Genomic DNA, 19,903 nt, shown 5'->3' on the forward strand with positions numbered 1-19,903 from the left:
ACCAGAAGAACTAACGGCCACTTTTTCTCTCTCCCTCTACATACCTCCGAGGAGCCACCGTCCCGCGACTGAACCGAACAGTGCCTCAACAGACCGGCCAACCAGCGTACGACCGGCGACCATCCCCAGACGAGGAACCATCACCACCGACCAGGAACAGCCGCCCTCCAGATCCCTCTTCTCTCTTGTACCTCATCCCTTGAACCCTGTACTTTAATAAAACCGGCTACGTGATAGCCCACTACATACGGCCTCCACGCCTGTTATTCCGGTCCGCTCCCACTCCACGCTTACACTGATGCTGTATGTTTACATAGGATTGGTGGGTCCCTGCACTTCTATCTTTTCAATGTACTGTATAAATTGTACACTTATATCTTAGTAATTTTAAAAATTGAGTAGTATGGGATGATGTATGTTTACATAGGATTGGTGGGTCCCTGCTCTTTTATCTTTTTAATGTACTGTATAAATTGTACACTTTTATGATTAATTTTTTATCGAATAAAGTAAACTACTACTACTACTACTATATGATATATTATTGTAACACTGCCTTCTTCTGAACAAAAGTCTGATGTACCCTGTGGTACTAGCAAAAACATTTAAGGTACAATCATGACCGGCAAGCAAAAATCAGGAGCAAATTGCAACCTGCTAATTTGCACACAAAAGTGTGCAAACTAGCAGGAGGCAATTTGATCCGGAGCACATGATCACTTCATGTAATGGGAATACCATGCTATTAGTATGTGCTCTTCCCCACTCCAGAGTATGCAAAGAGCACATGTGCACTATTCGCTTTTGCGATTTGTGCTAGTTTTTATCTGTCTCGAGTCTCGAGAGCCAACACTTACCACAATCCTGTTTTGAGTGTAAACTCTTCTTTGAGTCCTAAAAAGGGGTTTCCAGGCCCACTGTGATATGGGTTTTACAGTCAAGACAAATAGCACCTGTTGTTGCTGTGTGGGTACAGCAGCATTATGCCCTACCACTGAGCGTATGGGTGTACATAATTTATATCTTACCTCTCCTCTAAAACCATAGGTGGAAATGCTTGAAAGATCCTCAAATGTTTGTAGTTTACTTGTTGTGAATCTTTCACACACTATATCCATATCTTCTTTCTGAAAAAAAAGGGAAGATAAGCATTAGTATTTCAACAAATGACGTTCAAGTCAATATTATAGTCTAGTGTAAAACTAATTTCAAAGAAATGCCAAATGGCGTCAGACAAGTTTTTAATGTTACAACTCTGAAGGAAAAGGTTGCACCTGTGTGATGCGAGGCAGGTTAAATTATCCAAACTCTCCCACTTTTCATTAAACTCCCATTTCTAACTACTGACCTTTAAAAAAACATGCAAATTAAAGTACTGTAAGAGCAAGGTCATGGTCAGAATCACACTTGATGGTAAAAATAGTCATGTAGCAATTGTTAGTAAGTAACAGTTTTTATAGAACTAAAAATGATACCATCTTTGACAACACCAAGCAGAATTGTGCAAGGATGGCAAGTGTATGTAGCTTAAATGTTTGTGGAATATCAAATGTGGACTTTAGCTGATGACCACCACATTCAAACCTTACTCCAACAGCAATAGGGATGCAGAGGTATTAAAAGTGCAATTGAGCAAAATATATATTTATCAAGCATATTTATGGCCAATTGCACAATGAAGAGAGAATCAGCACCTATGTCCAACTACATACAGCTATTCACATGGGAGAAAAGGTGAAGTATAACCCTAATAAAAAAATTACATTTACAGAATACTTAGTTAAATAATTGCCCAAAGTATTTCACCAAAGACATTGTTTAGTTAACTGTCTTACCCGAATTCCACTGCCGTTATCTTGGATTTGAATTAATTTCAATCCTCCTTCTTTTACTGTTACTTGAATGCTTGTTGATTTTGCATCTAAACTGCAATAAAAAAGAGAAAAAAAGACTTCTTATTTCTTCACATACCGATTTTTCTAGATTGTATTATTTGATAGCCAAACACTCCAGATTTGATCTAATATATTAATCAAATACTAACCCAACAAGCAGCAGTCCCAGCAAAATGGTGTTATGAATGCCTTGATTACTTACCAGTATTCCCGCGATTCCAACTGGGTCTTCCTCCTTCCCACTTCTTACTTGGGAACATGCCCAAACCATTGACCGGAGTTAGATAGCACTTCCTATTAGCTAGGTTTGCGCTACACAAATATCACTTCACAAACATACAATATGCTACCTATAGTAGCAACTGGTCCAATACAGAACCAAACTTTTAATACATCAAATGGACAGCAAAGCTAGGGCTGCTTAGACGGTTTAGCCAGGCCATGAAGCAACACCTTCCTGGCACAGTGAAGGGCTGCTTGTTGTTATAAAGGCCCTTAGGACATCCGTTGGAACTCAACTCGTAAGGAAGTGGCTGCACAAGTGACATCTGAAGAGTAGGAACCTAGAGACTTGGAGACGGAAGGGAATCACAAATATGGTTGCACATGCTTATTATCTTTTAACCGCTAAAGCACGGTCTCATCCAGCAGAAGACCAAAGAGTGTACGACTTACAAATGTCAATTTCAATAAGATACTTTAGTCCTACAATCAAATCCCTCATCCTTAGTTGTTGATATCCAGTGACGGCGGATTCAAAGGTCATGGCAGATGTCCTTTCTTTACCACACTTCACAAAGAAACCAGGTTTGAAACATTATATTTTCCTAACATTTAAAATCATCCACACCATCCTCAAGTGCCAGTGATTGAGCTTTACAATCTTCTGTACCAAGGGTGTTGGGTTATAGAAGGAGTAGGTGCCCACTCTCAGAGTGGTGATAGTTCATATAGAACAGAGTTAAGCCACTTCATTTACAAATGCAAGTAAACATTGATTTAAGAATGTCCCCTCTGTTGCATCACTACTTATGAAACAACATTCTTCCTATCTGGTCATATTGTTTGGTCTCCTTTAGGTAATCTCAAGTGAAAATGCCATGCTCATTCCAGGGAGGTCATTTACAGTGGTTTGATCAGCATAGAATGCATGGACTCTTTTGAATTTGCAGATTGGCAATTTATTTACAAAGGCCACTGACTGAAGTAGCATGCTACATTACCAATCGTTTCACAGTTGGTCTTTAAAGTAAAATAAGCAAATCACTAATGAAACAGATGATTTTAAGGAAAAAAAACTGAAGATGCAAAAGAAATACTTAGAGAGGGGGTGTTCCCATACTATCAACAAAGCTAAAGCCAAGACAGACTCAATACCCATATATATTTTAATAAAAGAAAAGTTTAAAAGGAAACCTCGGAGACAAATGTTAGTCACAATATATTCTGGACAAAAAAGGAGATACAAAAGATCATTGTAAAGCATTGGGACCAGATTAAACCCATTCGGCCCCTTGGCATACTTCCTCCTTAATAAAAGAGGCCAAGTTTGGCTGTAAGAAATTGAAAAGAACTTGGTGCCTGGACTATTCCAATTCCAGGGAGAGGAGTTGGCCTAACGGCTAGGGCGCTCGACCTCGGACCTGGGGATCTGGGTTCGAGTCTCAGTAACGACGCCAAAACCTCCTGTGATTCTGGGCAAATCACTTAATCTCCCCGTGCCTAAAATGAATGTGTGTCCTCCTGTAACGTAACTGGTGATATGTAAAGCGCTCTGATACCTGATTCGGTTCGGGTCTAGTTCGCGCTATATAAAACTCAGCAACAAAAAAAAAAAATATTCCTCCAAATTGGAGCTTAAAAAGCCCCAAAACCTTTGTTAGTTACAGCCAGGGCTGGATTCTATGCAAATAAAAGCTTAAATTCCTCTGAAGAAATGTTTACTATTGTTAGATTCTTGTCTACTCCAAAATGTACATCATCGGCTGTAGAGCATTCACAGGGTCGAGCAGACAAACTAAAATGGTCATCATCTGTAACTCACCAACACCTCTTACCCAGAACCTGCAGTCAGACACAAATGTCCCATGTAATCATCTTCTACAGTGAGCCCCCAGCTGGCGCCTAGAACCTCGGTCAGGTCGATGTTGCAGGAGTCTCAACCACACCCCTGCAAGAGTAGTAGCGGCGAAAGAGGTGTCATCAGTCACTTGTTTAGAACTCTTTGCTCCCCTTTACTTTGAACAATTCACTGGAATTGGCTTCTCGATTTAATCGGGGACTTCTTTAGATCTGGTTTCACCTCATTTGTGGAAAGCAGTGTATTTCTCACTGGCAAACCCTTTGTTGGACAGCTGCAATAGCTTTTTAGTAGCAGCCTCGGTACTGCCTTCCTAGAAAAAGGCACACATAGTCCCTTTTCTAAAGAAACCTAACTAAGATCAACCAGTTGCTTCCAATTTTAGGCAGATTGCTCTGCTGTCCTTGGCTTTTAAAATCCTGGAGAACCATGTGAATAGTTCCATCCTTGCCTGCCTGGAACAATATCAGACCCTGGAACCTATACAATCTAGGTTCAGAGCAGCACACAGCACAGAAACAGTTTTGCTGTCAGTCCTGAATGTCCTGCATGTGCTGGCAGACAAGGCTTATCCGGTGGCCTTAATGGTACTGGTTCTATTGGCTGCTTTCAACAGAGTCATAGTCCTCTCTCCAGTCCGGACTGTCAGAGGCAGGCATTGGTGGTTCATCACTCATGTGGTGCAAATCATATCTAAAAAGAAAGGGTGTCAGGCTGTGGTCCTTACACCTTTTATGTCAAAATGTAAAACTTCGCATCAGGGAGTTCCACAGGGGTCAGCACTAAGTTCCACACTGTTTAACATATGCATTCGCACTCAGGTGAAATTAATCAGATCTTTTGGGCTTAGCTGCATAATTTACGCAAATAATATGCAATTCATTATTGCCTTTGGCCTCCTTTTGAGTTGCAATCCTAGCGTGCGGACGCTCCATTTGGAGTAATCATGCGCTTTATAAATTTCATTTATTTATTATGGATCACTCTGGGTCTGCTACCAAGGACATCTCCCATCTGTATATGGCTGCAGTAACATCTAGGTTGGGGTTGTGCTCCAATGCTTTAAAGTTCAATTTTGACAAAACTGAGATGATTTGGATTAATCACAGTCAACCTATTGAACCCCTTACCCCAATTGTAGGCTTCAATCATGGTCTGAGTCTTCCGAGTCAGTGAAGTCATTGAAAAATGCAGGCAGTCTTATTTACCCTGTCAAAGACAACTCAACCATCTATTGTCCACATGCTTCTTGCTTTCTAAGGATGTTAAAGACCATTCTGACACTCCTCCCACCAGTGGCACATTGTGTGTTTGTCCAGGCAACTATTTTGAGTCAGCAGGACTACTGTAAGATTGCCTTCCTGGATATGTGTTTAGGCTTGCTGAAAAAAATCACACATATACAAAATGCTGCAACCAAATTGACTCTTAGACTATTCCGGCATACTTCTTCATCTACTGCACTGGATTTTTTGCACTGGCTCCTAGTGAGGAAAAAGAAGTGCTTTTAAATCTCTCTGCCATTTTTACAGAGACGTACATATTACTAATCCTGTTTATCTCAGGAACAAGTTTGACTGCTATGAACCGGGTCACACTTCGTTCCACTAATGCCTATCTTCCTCTGGTACCTAGATTCAGTCCGATTTATTCCAGTGGTAGGGCTTCCTCGATGGCAGTAGCTGAACTGTGGAACACTCTCCAAGTTACCCTATGCAAGATTCAAGGTTTGTTGCAATTTAGGAAAGCCTTGTAGATCTGGCTTTATGAAAAGTAGGTTTGCCCTTATATCACATTAGCTCTGTTTCTTAGCACCAGGACACCAGAATAGGTAGCAGTGTGCTTAATAATGCACATAACATATTTGAGTGCGATTCCGAAAGGCAAAAATAAGGGTATTCAACTTAGATTTGCATGCCTGAGACTGGTGCTAGCTAAGCAATGAATTGCCATACGAGAGCTACAATGGGAGGCACCAGAATAAATAAATGGAAGTCTGATATGCAGGAATGGGCAACAGCAGAGGGCATTCGCTTAAAAGCAGTCAGGAGAGCGAGAGCCCCTAAGGAAGGGTCAGATATACTAGATTGACGGATTATGTTTTTTTTTTTGAGTTTCCAAAACCTTTATTGTCATACGAACAGTATGATACAGAGTCTATGAGAGCTACCCGCTCTACCTTAGCATACATCTCATACTTATACAGGAGACAGTAAACAACTCGTTCCTCAACCCCCCACCTTTAACATCATCCCAACTACCCCAGGACCCCCCCCCGCACACCAGATAGGTCACAGTCTAATTGGCCGATTATAAAAGTGTAAGGTCCGAATGTCCACTCGCTGCGCAAGGCATTGTCCTGATATTCGTAGCACACAGTTTACAGGGGTCTACTATCCTCCCCCCTCATGACCATCCCCCCTGGTATCTCTGTGCCCACGCATCCTGCAATCGCCCTCCTGTTCCATACTGTAATCATACATTCTCCCGTGGCCCTTCCTCCTCCCCGTCTCCCTCCCCCCGCACCAAATAAGCCAGCAGTGGTCCCCAAATATCACGTGGCTGCGACCTCAGTGGGAGCTGTTCCGCATACGCATGCAGATACTCCTGCCAGGTGGACATTTCTCGGAGCCATTCCTTAAATTTGGGAGCTCTCCCTCTGTCCCATTTGCAGGCCACATGTCTACGCGCTAGTAAAATACCCATGGCTAGGAACTGCTTGTGTGTTGTGCGTATGTCCCCCGTCAGGCCCAACAGGGCACCCAAAGGGGAAGGCGTCAAAGGCTGACCCAGCATGCTGGCTAAACTCGCAAATACCTCCTCCCAGAAAGAGGCAACTCGAGGGCACCTCCAGGCCAAATGCATAAAAACCGCCCCTCCTGCCCACATCATACACACCCGTCATCATCTCTAAGGTGGATCCGGTGCAAGCGCGCCGGAGTGTGGTAGAGTTGATGTAGAAATTTATAATGCACTAAGCGTAGTCGACAATTACTGGATATGGCTTCTGTTTGGAGGAAGGCTATGCACCCTTTTGTATAACATGGAGATGACATGCACGGGTGCTTCCGGCTGCAACATGAAGTGTAGCGACACAAATGTCTCCGGCTCCTGCGGGAAGTCTGGAGTGAGGGCACGCAAACTCTGCTGCAGGCGCTTATATAAGAACATATCCATGAAGGTATAGTCCTTGTCTCTAAAAAACTGTTCCGCAGTACGGAACTTCCCTGCAATATATAAATCTCCCCACGACCCTAGCTTCAATCTATCAAATAGGCGTTGGCAAATACTTTCACCCGTGACTGGTAGAAGAGGGCAGTGACGCAGGGGTACTCTGGGGGAATACATCAGCTGCACCACTTCAGTTTGGGCTAACCAATTCCACGCCCGGACTGTGCAGTCCACCATAGAAGGGTCCTCCTGACGCTCCCTAGGGGGTATATATACATATTCAGCCGTAGGAGTAGGGGTCATGTAGCCGTCCTCAACTGCGAGGTGAGGCATGTATGGGGGTGGGGGAAACTAATATACCACAAAGTGTGCCTGGGCACTGTAATAGTATTGTTCAAAATTGGGGACATCAAAACCGCCCTCGCGGTACGGCAGCATAAGTGTTGTCAGCTTCAGGGGGGGCCTGTTTACCCCCCCCCAAATCAGACTGATTAGTTGTGAATTGAGGGAGTGAAAGAAGAAGGATCCGGGATGATACGGAATGTTGATAAAAAGGTATAGGAATTTTGGGAGAATGTTCATTTTAATCAAGGAGATGAGGCCGGCCATTGAGAGGGGCAATTTAATCCATGCAGTGACGTGGTCTGTCACTTTGTCCATGGCTTTCCCATAATTAATCCGCATCAGACTGTCCTTGTCCCTGGTAACATGGATTCCTAGGTATTTAAAGTCATCCATTTCCCACACTAGGGGATAATCTAGCGGATGGGGCCCAGTACGTGCTGTCAAAGGGAACACCGCCGATTTGTTCCAATTTATTTGTACTCCGGCCACCGCCCCGTACTTAGTTATTTCCCTCAGTATTGGGTTCAGGTTGTCTTGCGAACATACAACGTGATGTCATTCGCATAGAGGGAAACTAGGAGCTGCCTAGAAGGGTAAATAAGGTTCCTGTGGTTGTGGTGCTGCCGTAATTTCGCAGCAGGGGGCTTTATCGCAATGGCGAAGAGGACCGGGGAGAGCGGGCAGCCCTGCCTAGTACCTCTGGAGACTGGGAAGCTAGCAGACCTGGTGCCATTAAGGAGGACCCTGGCGCACGGCTGGGTATTGACGGATTATGTTGAATGCTGATGAAGTGGGTTCTTAATCAATTGTTTTGTTGTTATCTGCAGGTTATGGATTATACCACCTGAGAATGACGTACTGTCAAGCGGCCTAGAGTGTGAAATTATACTATCACTAAGACACCCTCTTTTCCTTTAGGGGCATGGCACTACATATATTTATTGCACAATAACTGCAGTAGAGCATCTTTGTAATGCCATTTGTATACTGTATCATATGCTAACGAAATTTGAAAAGCAACAGTGATTTGTTTTTTCGCTAAATGTTTGTATTGTTCCACTTGGGACACATGCCTAAACCTAAATAAAGTTATACGAACTATATATAGATGGACACTAAATTATCTTAACTATGGACCTCGCCATTAAGGGATTCACAGTATGTCTTCTCAGTACAGGGAAGGAAAATAAACATACACCTGTAATTGACCGAAACAAAAACAGATGTTTATCAGAGGACGTCACTTTCAGCTGTGTTTGCATCAATTATGTATTTAAAGTTTCCTTTTTTTAATTTTCAAAGTTTTTTTTATTTGCATCAAAGGATCATAGACAATAATCATTTCATTTTTACATAAAAAGAACAAAGTTATGACAATACTCCACGGCTGCATTAGACAATTATATAACATTACCTAAACCATGCCACACATATAAATAAGAACAGATAGACATAAATTTTTAAGAAAGGATTACTAAGACATAAATAAACCCCATATTCTGTCAATTTTTCGTCTGGCCTGCAATCCCCTCGAGTCTGCAATAGCGGTTTCCATACTATAGATCTCCTTAACTAAACTCCACCATTCTAAAACTATTGGTGGGTTCGTTTGGATCCATGCTCTAGCAATAATTAACCTTGCGCAAGTGATTAAGATATTCAAAAGATCTCTAAACCTTTCACCCCCATTGATACCCACGCAAACATCAATATGTGAGAATGAGAGGGATTGCTCAAGCCTCTCAGAGATAACCTTAATTATTCCTTCCCAGTATTCATTAAGATGAGGGCAAGAAAAAAACATGTGGACAATATCCGCGCCACTCATATCACATTTAGGGCACTTCGTCCTGTCAGAGTAATTATTGTTCGTTGCCCATTTGAGTATCCTTTCAGGCGTGTAATATAATTGACAAACAGTTTTAAACATTTGCAGTTTTAAGCTGGAGGATTGAACTGAAGCATTAAGGCTTTCGAGAGATGTGGTAATTAGATCTGCTGGGACACTCACTGCCAGTTTCCTATTCCATTTCTCTGTTAAAGTAGTAACATCGCTGGTTCTAAGATCAGAAAAGAGCTTATAACCCAAACTTATGATGGACTTATCTACATCCCTATAAATACAGTCCCATATCTCAGATTCCGAGACTACAGTGAGTTCTAATTTTTTCACCATACAATCTCTAATCTGATAGTATTTAAACCTTGCCATTTCAGGTAGATTATAGCAGAGTTTCATTTTATCAAATGCCATAAAGCCATGATGGTCATATAAATCCCCCAGCAATCTAATACCAGAGTTTAAAAACATTTGACAAGCTGGGTCATGGAAAATAGTAGGGAAACCGGGATTGCCCCATAAAGGTGTTTTACTATGAAAAAGAGAGGTATTGCATTTAGCCATAATAGATCGCCAGACACTCACAGTGTCCCGTATGGTCTTAAATTTAACCCTTTTAAAATAATTGGGGTCGTTTATCCTGTACATAAACATATTAACATCTAATCCTAGTAGAAACTTATGAAAGTATAAGCATTTGTCCATAACTGTCAAACTGCAGATCCGAGTCAGAAATGCTGACCAGTAATAAAATTTAAAGTCTGGGAAAAGCAGTCCTCCTTGAGTGAAGGGGAGTTTAAGCAATGATACGGCACGCCGAGCTTTTTTATATCCCCACACAAAACTGCCAATAATACCTTCTAGTCTGATGAAGAAAGAGTTATTAACCCGTAGAGGAATTGTTCGAAACAGGTATACAAATTTAGGCAAGATTTTCATTTTTATTAAATTTATTCGACCAATCATACTGATTGGGAGTTTATGCCATTTCTTAAGTTGAATGGCGGTTTCTTTTAATAAAGGTTCATAATTTAATCCTATAATAGAATCAATGTCCGAGCAGATTTTAACACCTAGATAGGTAACTGCGTTACTTATTCCAGAAACAGGAGTAATTGATGGGTAATTCATGATGACCTGAGTTTTAGTGGCGTTAAGTCTATAACCAGAGACAGAACCATATGTGCCTGCTTCTATTAAAATACCTTTCATGGTTTTAACAACATCTGGCGAGAAAACAGCAATATCGTCAGCATATACAGTTATATCTAATTTATCTGAGCCATTAAAAAAAGGGCAGATTAACATTTGACGTTGTAGGGCAATTAAAAAAGGTTCTATTGCAAGAGCAAACAGCAATGGTGATAAAGGACACCCCTGCCTTGTCCCTCTTTTAATGGGAAACAGAGAAGAGCATTTCCCCATATATGAGATCCTACCCATAGGATTATCATATATTGATTGGATCCATCGTAATTGTTGTCCTTTAATACCAAATGCCTGTAGAGCTGCCCAGAGAAAACCCCACCCCACCCGGTCGAATGCTTTTTCAGCGTCTAATAAGATCATACCGAGTGGGGTGTGTTTAATCCGTGCTGCATCAAAGGCTGATATGGCCATATTAATATGCGCAGTGGTGTCACGCTTGGGGATAAACCCATGTTGTTGAGGAGAAACAAGTTGGGACATGTATGGAGCTAGTCTAGTAGCCAATATTTTGGCAAAGATTTTTGCATCACTATTAATAAGTGAAATAGGCCTATAAGATCCCCTCTCTTGTGGTGCTTTTCCTTTTTTTAAAAAGAAAATAATTTGGGTTAGATTCCAGGATCTGGGTGCCTGTTGCCCTTTACCAATAGCACTAATCACATCAGCAAATAGTGAAATTAATTCTTCAGTACAGTATTTATACAGTTCCAGAGGAATAAGATCTTCCCCTACAGCTTTGCCCATTGATAAAGATTTAATTGCGCCCCTAATTTCAAAAGGCGTGATATTGGCCTCTAATTGAGCCGATTGTTCTGGCTCTAAATTATTAACTTTGTTAACATTGATATAATTGTTAATACAGTCATCTGATATAGCAGCCTCCGGGGTATAAAGGGTTTGATAGAAAGAGGCAAATTGTTGTAAAATCGACTTTGAATCGCAAAATAGTTGATTATTATCCCCTTTAATTTCTTTAATCATATTAGTAGAACGATCTTCCGCAACTTTGTAGGCCAAGAGTTTCCCACTTCTATCTCCATTTTCGTATTGATCTAAATGATATTTTTTAAGTTTATTAATACTATTATTCCTCAAAAGATTTTTAATTGCGGCTTTAAGCTCAATTAGTTGGAAGTTTAATTCTTCTAGATTTGCAGCACTATTACAGATAGCATCAGATATCTGAAGTTCAGTATCTCTAATTTCGTTTAGCCTTTGCTGATTTAAAATTCGGAATTCTTTGTTTTGTCGCCAAATGTATTGCTGGGTAAATCCACGTATGCTAGCCTTACAGGAGTCCCAGACTACCCATGGTAAGCTGGACTGTCTGTTAATCTCAATGAATTCTATTATATGCTCTTTAAGTTGGTTTATGAACACCGTATCAGAAAATAAGTAGCGAGGAAAGGAGAAAGAGCGGATAGTAATCTCCTCAGTTGTTAGTGTAAATATTATAGAGATCGGGTTATGATCAGATGTAACCCTTGGATGTATATCCATTGAGCATTTGCCAAGAATCAAGTCTGAGGCCCATATCATGTCTATGCGCGAGCATACCTTATGTGCAGCGGAGTAGAAAGTATACCCAGCTATACCAGGGTTTAAAAATCTCCATACATCTTTTAAAAGATGTATTGTTGCCAAATCCAAAATTGCAGCTCTAGTTTTCCTCATTCTTTGAAAAGCATTTTTTCTGGTAATATCCAATTTATAATTCATTATACAATTAAAATCTCCTAACACAATATACTCTCCCCCCCATCCAAGCAGTTCCATATTAATTTGGTCAAAAATTATAAGCTCATCTTGATTGGAAGCATAAACTCCGCATATTGTAAGTCTAAGATTTCCTAGCTTTATCTGCGCTATCGCCCATCTGCCAGCTTTATCAGTTAGAGTCTTGATTATTTCACATTTTAGTTTTTTATGTTTTAGAATCGCTACTCCCCTGATTGAAGCATTAAATTCAGTGCAAACTAAGAGATCAAATCCTAATTGTTTGATCAGTTGCTTATCTTTATAAGCAATATGAGTTTCAGTAAGAACTACTATTTGCGGGTTATACATCCTAAGTTCCTCATAGACAAGGCGACGCTTTATTTTACTGTTTAATCCTGAAACATTCCAGGTTAAACACTTTATTAAATGCATTTTAAATTATATATTTCCTTATCCATGCAGCCACTATAAACAATCATCATCAATGCCTTGTAAAGCTTCTTAGTTTTTTTGTCATTTTTGTGTCCTTTGATGCACTTTTTTCCCCAAACCATTACTTCCCTTAACCCACCCCACACTCTACTTCTACCTCCCCCCACCCCGTGTTTACCTGTGGATCCCCCCCTTCCTGTTGACTGCCGTTCCCCTGGCAGTAGTGAGCGGATAGAACGCTAAACGGGTCCAGGTATATATAATTAGTCAATACGACACAGTGCTACACACTTTCTCATTATTTCAGATTCAATTTCAACCGAATCAAAATAGGCAATCATCTGATATCAAGTGAGTAGCAACAAAACAAAAAATTATTAACATCAATATATCCAGTAAGACCAGAAAAACCAAAAATAGCACATATCCCCCCTATATGCTTAACATTAGTCTATATACTTAACATTAGTCTTTAAACTTTAACTCAATCATTTCCCAACTTTCCAGCTTTCCAAGAGATAATTGCTTTTTCGACCTCATCTACATCCAGAAAAAAATATGAGTGGCCATTTTTTATCACTTTCAGCTTTGCAGGTTCTTGCAAATAAGCCTGAAATCCGAGATCTTTGATTGGATCTATGAATTGTTTTAGTTTCCATCTCCTTTCTAGCGACATTTTACTTAGATCTGATCTCACAAAAAAGTAATAGACTCAATAGTAACTGGTGTATTAGGACGCGCTTTTAGTGAGATGGCTTGTCGGAGCAGATAATTACCAATATAGATCAGTATAGGTCTTGGAAATTTGCTACTCTTATCTCTCTGGAATAGGGGTAGTCGGTGCGCTCGTTGGATCTGAGAATCCCAGTCCCAGTCTGAGAGGTCTGGAAAAGCCTTTTGAAACAGGTGGGTAATGTACGCCCTCGGATCTGCCCCTTCCGTTCCTTCAGCAATACCAAAGACGCGGAGATTCGGTCTTCTATTCCTATTCTCCAAATCTTCCAATTTGACTTGCATCTGGAGTATTTGTGAGGCGTGCCTATTCAATTCAGTTTCAGAGCTTTGTGATTTTTCTTCTGTAACAACCACTCTCTGCTGCAATTCTTCTATGTCCTGTGTCACTGCCCCCAATTTACATGCCATCTCTTGTAGCGAAATTTGAGTTCTATTATTGTCTTCTCTCATTTGCTGGTAATGGGTCTTGGCCTCTTGCTTTTGTTCATTTAGGAGGTGCAAGATTGTCTGAAAAGAAGCAGTCACTTCCCCTTGTGGTATCCATTCAGTTGGCCCAATAGAAGAGGATGAAGCAATGTCTCCCAAGTGCATTACTTGTATAGGCTCACCTACTGGAGTCCCTGATACCTCCGGGGTAGTTGCCCCAGGAGTGCCAGACATACCCTCGATTATACTGTCATTACCATTATTACCACTACTACTGCTGATATTGCTGCAGTCAGTTGACATAGAAGGAGAATTATCTCCAATAAATATCAGGGTAGGTGCAGAAGAGTGTGGGTGTAATTGATCCAATGTACTATCCCCAGTAGCCTTTAATCTTTCAGAAATGATGGGTTGAGTAGGACTGAGTGGGGCATCAGCTTTTTTTTGTGTGTGAACATATTGGTTAGATCGTTGGGGCTATTATTACCCGAAAGACGCATCGCCATAGTTTTTACACCTCCCTTGGCCTGTACCCATTGTCTGATAGGGCTGTTTTCGGCAATAACCTTCAGGGCGTTTGTTTTAGTTTTGCCCGACATTTTTACCATCTTATTCTTACTTTTGCTCTTCGATTTCTTGGAGGGTATTTTATTCTTATCTTTGATCATACTTAAGGGAGTGTTGCTCCCCTGTTCAGTAACATCCACAAATTCTTCATCCGTTTCACCGACGTCTAGGTTATCATCATTTTCACCTCTTTCACTTTCTCTCACTTCCACAGCACTTCCTTTGTCTAAGGGCAAGCTAGTAGTGCTAGACGTTTCAGCATAAGAGGTCTTAACGTTAGTATCAGTGTTGAGTGAATTCGGCATTGTAGATTGAAGCTCTTGGGGATCAGTGTGATCGGCAAAAGTGTTATTGGTGGTAGGAGTTAGGTCGCTTGCTCCTTTCTCCAATTGAGCTGTCTAAGGCCACTAAGTTACTAGAATCATGAGCTGTGGTAGCGTCATTTAGAAGCTGCTTCTCAGCCTCTTTTAAATTATTCTGCTCTCTTTCATTTGCTGCATTGCCTCCATTTTGACCCCCATCAGCTGTATTACCTTTCAGATGCGGTGGGATTTTACCTCCTTCGAGTACACCAACCTGCAGTTGCCTGTCTTTCAAAGCAGTTTCAACGACACCCTCAGCTACCACCGTGGCTCCAACTCTTCCGCTTGCTGCATGCTGCATCTGCTGTTCGGTGCTCAGAGCCGTTTCCACGATGTTGGCAGATTTCTTACTCGCCAGAATTTCGTTTATGGCAGTAACAGACAGCGAGACTGCAGAGGTTCCTGCTCTCCCGCTCGCCGCTGTATTGCGCGTTGTCCGTACGGGAGGCTTCGGCGCCATCCTGCTGACGCTTACTCTCTCTGGCTGAGCTGTAGCCGGTGCCGAGAGGGAACGCAGACCCAACAAACGGATTGCTGCTGGAGCCGATCCCAGCCTAATCCACTCTGACAGGCTCTCCCAGCCCAGTCGAATCCGTGAGGGTTCCCGAGGCAATCGCGATGTCCCAGCTCTTTCTGCACCGGCGGAATGAAACAAGCTTTGGATGCGGCTCCCAATCAGCCGTAGTCTCCACATCAGCCTCCGTGTTCCTCCGTATTACTGATGATAACCAGAAGAAATGGCCCGAAAAGATGGTAGGAATCGGGATTTTTTAACGAGGTGAGCCCGCCGGATTATTCTGCACTGTAGCTTAAATTGGTCATCTGCAGTTCTTGGCGCTGTATACTGTGTCTGTGCCACAATATCAACTCAAACCCAGACCCGTCTCAGCGTCCTCCGCTCCGGCGGTGTCAATCCGCCATCTTGGATCCAAAAAAAAAACACTCAGCAGGTGTCTTCTTCATGTATTTAAAGTTTGCATGTTCTTTTTTTTCTCTTTATAATTTTTTTAACACAAATCTCAACACAGGGACAGGTTACAACGCACTAATATTGGAATATTAAGTAGCACTTACAAGTAACTCAATTATACACAGGCTGCTAGTGACGTATGCGAGGTAATAGTGCATAAATCAAAGAACGCCTTGCTACAAAATGTTCCAGGTTACTTTAAGTATTTTTTAAATTTTAGGTACACAGTACTGAACGTGAATTATTGAAACAAACAATAGCATATGGATATACCACAATGAATTGACAAATAACTAAAGATCAAATGACGCTTGACTCAACTTTTTAAACAAAATTTAAAAAACATGTATAAAACTAGGTAACCCAGGATAATGCCGTACACTATTCACACAACAGAGGTCACAGAGATACCAAGCACAGAGAGTGGGACAACCTCTTTCAAGCTGGGTTGAGTGGGACCGAAGACTGCAAATTTGTTGAATTAATGGTTTCTTTGAACGTCCATCATCATAATTAGTGATGCACAAGATAAGGACACTTATTGAAACTCATTTGGACACACAATTGTGGACTTACTAAACATGAATATAAAACCATGCATTTGGTTTGAACACTTTTTGCTTCTCTTTGGTATTACCATAAGTGCTCAATATCAGAAAATAAATATGAAATAAAATCCATACATAAGGTATGCCACATGAATACAGAGGCCGTGTTATCTACACTTCAGCAACCGTTACCTATTGTGAGAGATGCAGGAGTACGAGCAGAGAAGGAATTCTCTCATTGGTTAAGGCAAAATAGTGATTCATATGCACCGTTGGTTAAACACTGAGTAGTACACTGCACAATTACAAGCAACACCAAGAACAGTGGAAAACAAAAGCCAAACAGCTATCATTTGCAATCAAAACCCTGCAAAAAAAAAAACCTCGGTGACTGCTCAACGACCCACTTACTAAAGGTCGTAGCAGCAAAATTTGTACCTTCAATTACTTACGGTTCAGAATTCCTAAATACAAAGGACAAAACATCTCTGAACATCGCCCAAACCAGTCTCTTTAAAAATCTGTTTAACATTCCGCGCCATATTGCTCAAGCCCTGATCAGACTAGAATTTGGGTTAAAAAAAAAAAACAGATCATGTCAAGACAAGGAGCACTGGTTAAATATTATTGGAGAATGCGGGCAGCAGAGGAAGACTCTCTGGCACATTATTGTTGGCTGGAGGTCGAAAAGCAATCCAAATTGAGTAATTCAGTTTATTCATTCTTAAAGCAATCGATTGAGGCCTTAAAGTTAGAGGAAGCCTGGCACACAATACCATCCTATCCGGAGTTTAAACAAATAGTCAACAAAACAGTTAATCAAATGTCTCAAGAACAGGATAAAGCTTCATTGACGATGAAAATAAATGCATGGATGTGTTGCCAACATATAAAATGCTAAAGCCCCAATCATACCTTTTTGAACATTTTGCAAATCGAATGAAACAGCAACTGATCTTACTGAGACTGGGAGTGTACCCAACTAAAGATCTGATCCCAAAATGGAAACGCACCTGGCCCTCAACGGACTGCCGCCTCTGTGGACAAGGAGACGAATCAGTGCTCCACTTACTCTGTACTTGCCCAGCATTATCATCCAAACGGAAAGAACTTTTGCGTCCGTTAATGAAAAAAGAGCAGATAGGGACTTGCAGATCCGCAGTAATAAAATGTTTAGGAGGGTCAACTGTGCAATTGGCATGTAAAGCATTAAAGTGTCTGAGTTTAGCTGCAAACGAACTAGAAGAGAGAGATACAGAACTTGAACTGGCAAAGCAAGTAACGTGAAAAAGTTTAGACAATTACCCCGAAGCCAGCATAAGAATTAGATATCTCATAGCCAGACTGACTCTTATAAGATCAAAGGCACCAACTGTACTGTTTTTTTTTGAGGGGGGGGGGGTTTATTAATAAAAAAAAAAGTTTTTATTACAAATTTTAAATGAGAATTTATCAACTAATTTGTACTTTGCTCATGAATTTTATGCATTATGTGTCTATGCCCTTTAGCGGTTAAGCCACTCTTTTTATGATTTAAACCAAATCAAATAAAGTAATTTTTACTACACTGCACCAAGTCAGCACTCAAGTAGAAACTATGAGGATGAGAGTAAAGCCAAATTTAGAACTGGCTTGACAGAATACAAAGCTAAATTGACTCATAAAATGAGCCTACTATTGCAATAAAGTCTTGGAAGCTATCAATAAACAAAAAGCTTTTTAATATCTTGAAGGAGCTTTCTTCAATGGAGAAAATTACTGGAAGTGTAATCCTAACGCATGAATTTGGTGATAAGCTAAACTATTTATTCGCAGACAAAATACAGTTAATTAAAGATAGTAAAAATATCAATACCAGCAGCCAGTTTGAGGCCAAGCATACAACCCTTCAGTTTTGTCTTAATTTTAAAAGGTAAATAAAAAGTGGCCTCAAGAATTAATAATGAAAGTTAAATCTAGGTCACCATTAGACACCTGCCCCTAGCGATTCTAATAATACTGGCTAATGTAAACATCTTTTGCAGAGCCGCCTAAATAATTCTCTAGCTCAAGGTACAGAACCCGATTCTTTCAAAAGCACATTCCCCTAAAACAAAAAGTAGGGAGGATGATCCATCTGAGCTCAAACATTACAGACATATATCTCTGCTCCATTACTTGTCCAAAAACTTTAGAAGTGCTAGTATCCCAAGAAATTTGCAAACATCTACAGGCATCAGATTTCCTCCATCCTCTCCAAGTGGGGTTCTGTCCTATGCATTGTACTGAATCTGTAATGTTATCTGTAATTGACGACTTGAGATGGGATGAGGACCAATGATTAGTATCAGCCCTGGTGTTATTTGGTTTGTCAGCTGCTTTTGACACGGTCGACCATAAGATCCTGGTTGACCATGTGAAGGAGGCTAAGTATCTTCCTTAAATTGGATTAAATCCTTTTTGGCAGACCTTACTCAGGCAGTCCTTCCTCTAAATGTTTCTGCAAAAGCTCTTGCAATATGGCCCCTCTAGGCTCATCATTATCCCCCCACCCCATTAATCAGACTTTGACAAATCTACTCCCCCACTCGCTATGGTGAGTCAGATCTGATCAGGATGCGCTATATTTAGGGCCTACTGACTTCTTCTGGTGAGCTGACAAACAGGTGTTCTGTTCACTCACAAAGTGAAGGAGCATTAAAGATGCCTTTAAACCTGGCTTTAATCTGGTCACATTTATTCTGTGTTCAGAGACAGGAACAAAAGTCAGTTTACTTTTCTTTCTCTGACTGCAAAGTTGGATGATTTTGTAAAGTGAAATGTCTGACAAACATGCTGGATAAAACGTGGAAATATAAGGCAGTAGGGGGACATATTTAGATAGCTAAAAAGTCAACTGTGCAAACATTTCAAAATACATTTCAGTAGATATAAACTCCCTTATTTTGAAATTGTGTGGTGATAGAACATATTTTAATAGGATGAAAACAAATCAGAACATTTTACTTGGTGATGTGCAAATGATAAATATGTTTGCTGAAACCCAATCTCCACAAATGATTTTGTTTACACATGATAGTTTTCTATGTAAAACGGCATGCTAGTGGGTACGTTGATTGCCATTTTAATGGAAAATGTGCTGTCTATAAATGACAGTGCACTACCACCTCCTGCCATAGTGGTATATGTATTAAAAGTGAGTTTTTAAAGATGAATTGAAAAACATTCCTGCTCACGCCCAGATGGCAACACTATTAGTGAACTAAGAGGCAAGTCTGGGGTCATGTGTACTCTATATGTGGGCTAGATTTTTTTAATGCTTGAAGCAAACGTTTAGTCTATTAAATCAAGTCTATTAAATCAAAGCAAGTAGGTTTTTTGTACAGCAGGAATGCTGAACTCACATATTGGAAGGTCCTCCCATATGTGACAATGCAGATGAAGGTGGCTCTGCAAAATGAAATATTTGCCTAGAATAACATAATGAGACCAGCTTACTGGTCAAGTACATTATAGTTAGAAAGAGTAGATTATTCATGTGACTAGACCTGCAGGGCTAGTAACATTTTCATTATTTGTCGAGACCTGGTCATTCAGTTTATATATCAAGCCACTAATCCAAGAA

The 19,903-nt window shown here is 40.7% G+C and overlaps 1 protein-coding gene across 1 annotated transcript in view; it reads right to left on the reverse strand.

Moving 5' to 3' along the window:
• The window catches only part of MLH1 (mutL homolog 1), a 440,315-nt gene that overhangs the window by 397,941 nt on the left and 22,471 nt on the right, over window positions 1-19,903 (reverse strand). The window contains exons 2-3 of the mRNA XM_078685874.1: window positions 1,836-1,926; window positions 1,029-1,127 (exon numbers count right to left, since the gene is read on the reverse strand). Coding sequence (XP_078542000.1) covers window positions 1,029-1,127; window positions 1,836-1,926 — 190 coding nt within the window. The remainder of the gene's footprint in view (window positions 1-1,028; window positions 1,128-1,835; window positions 1,927-19,903) is intronic.

The sequence above is a fragment of the Lissotriton helveticus genome, chromosome 4_1, assembly GCF_964261635.1.
Source record: "Lissotriton helveticus chromosome 4_1, aLisHel1.1, whole genome shotgun sequence".
In the NCBI taxonomy this organism is placed as follows: Eukaryota; Metazoa; Chordata; class Amphibia; order Caudata; family Salamandridae; genus Lissotriton; species Lissotriton helveticus.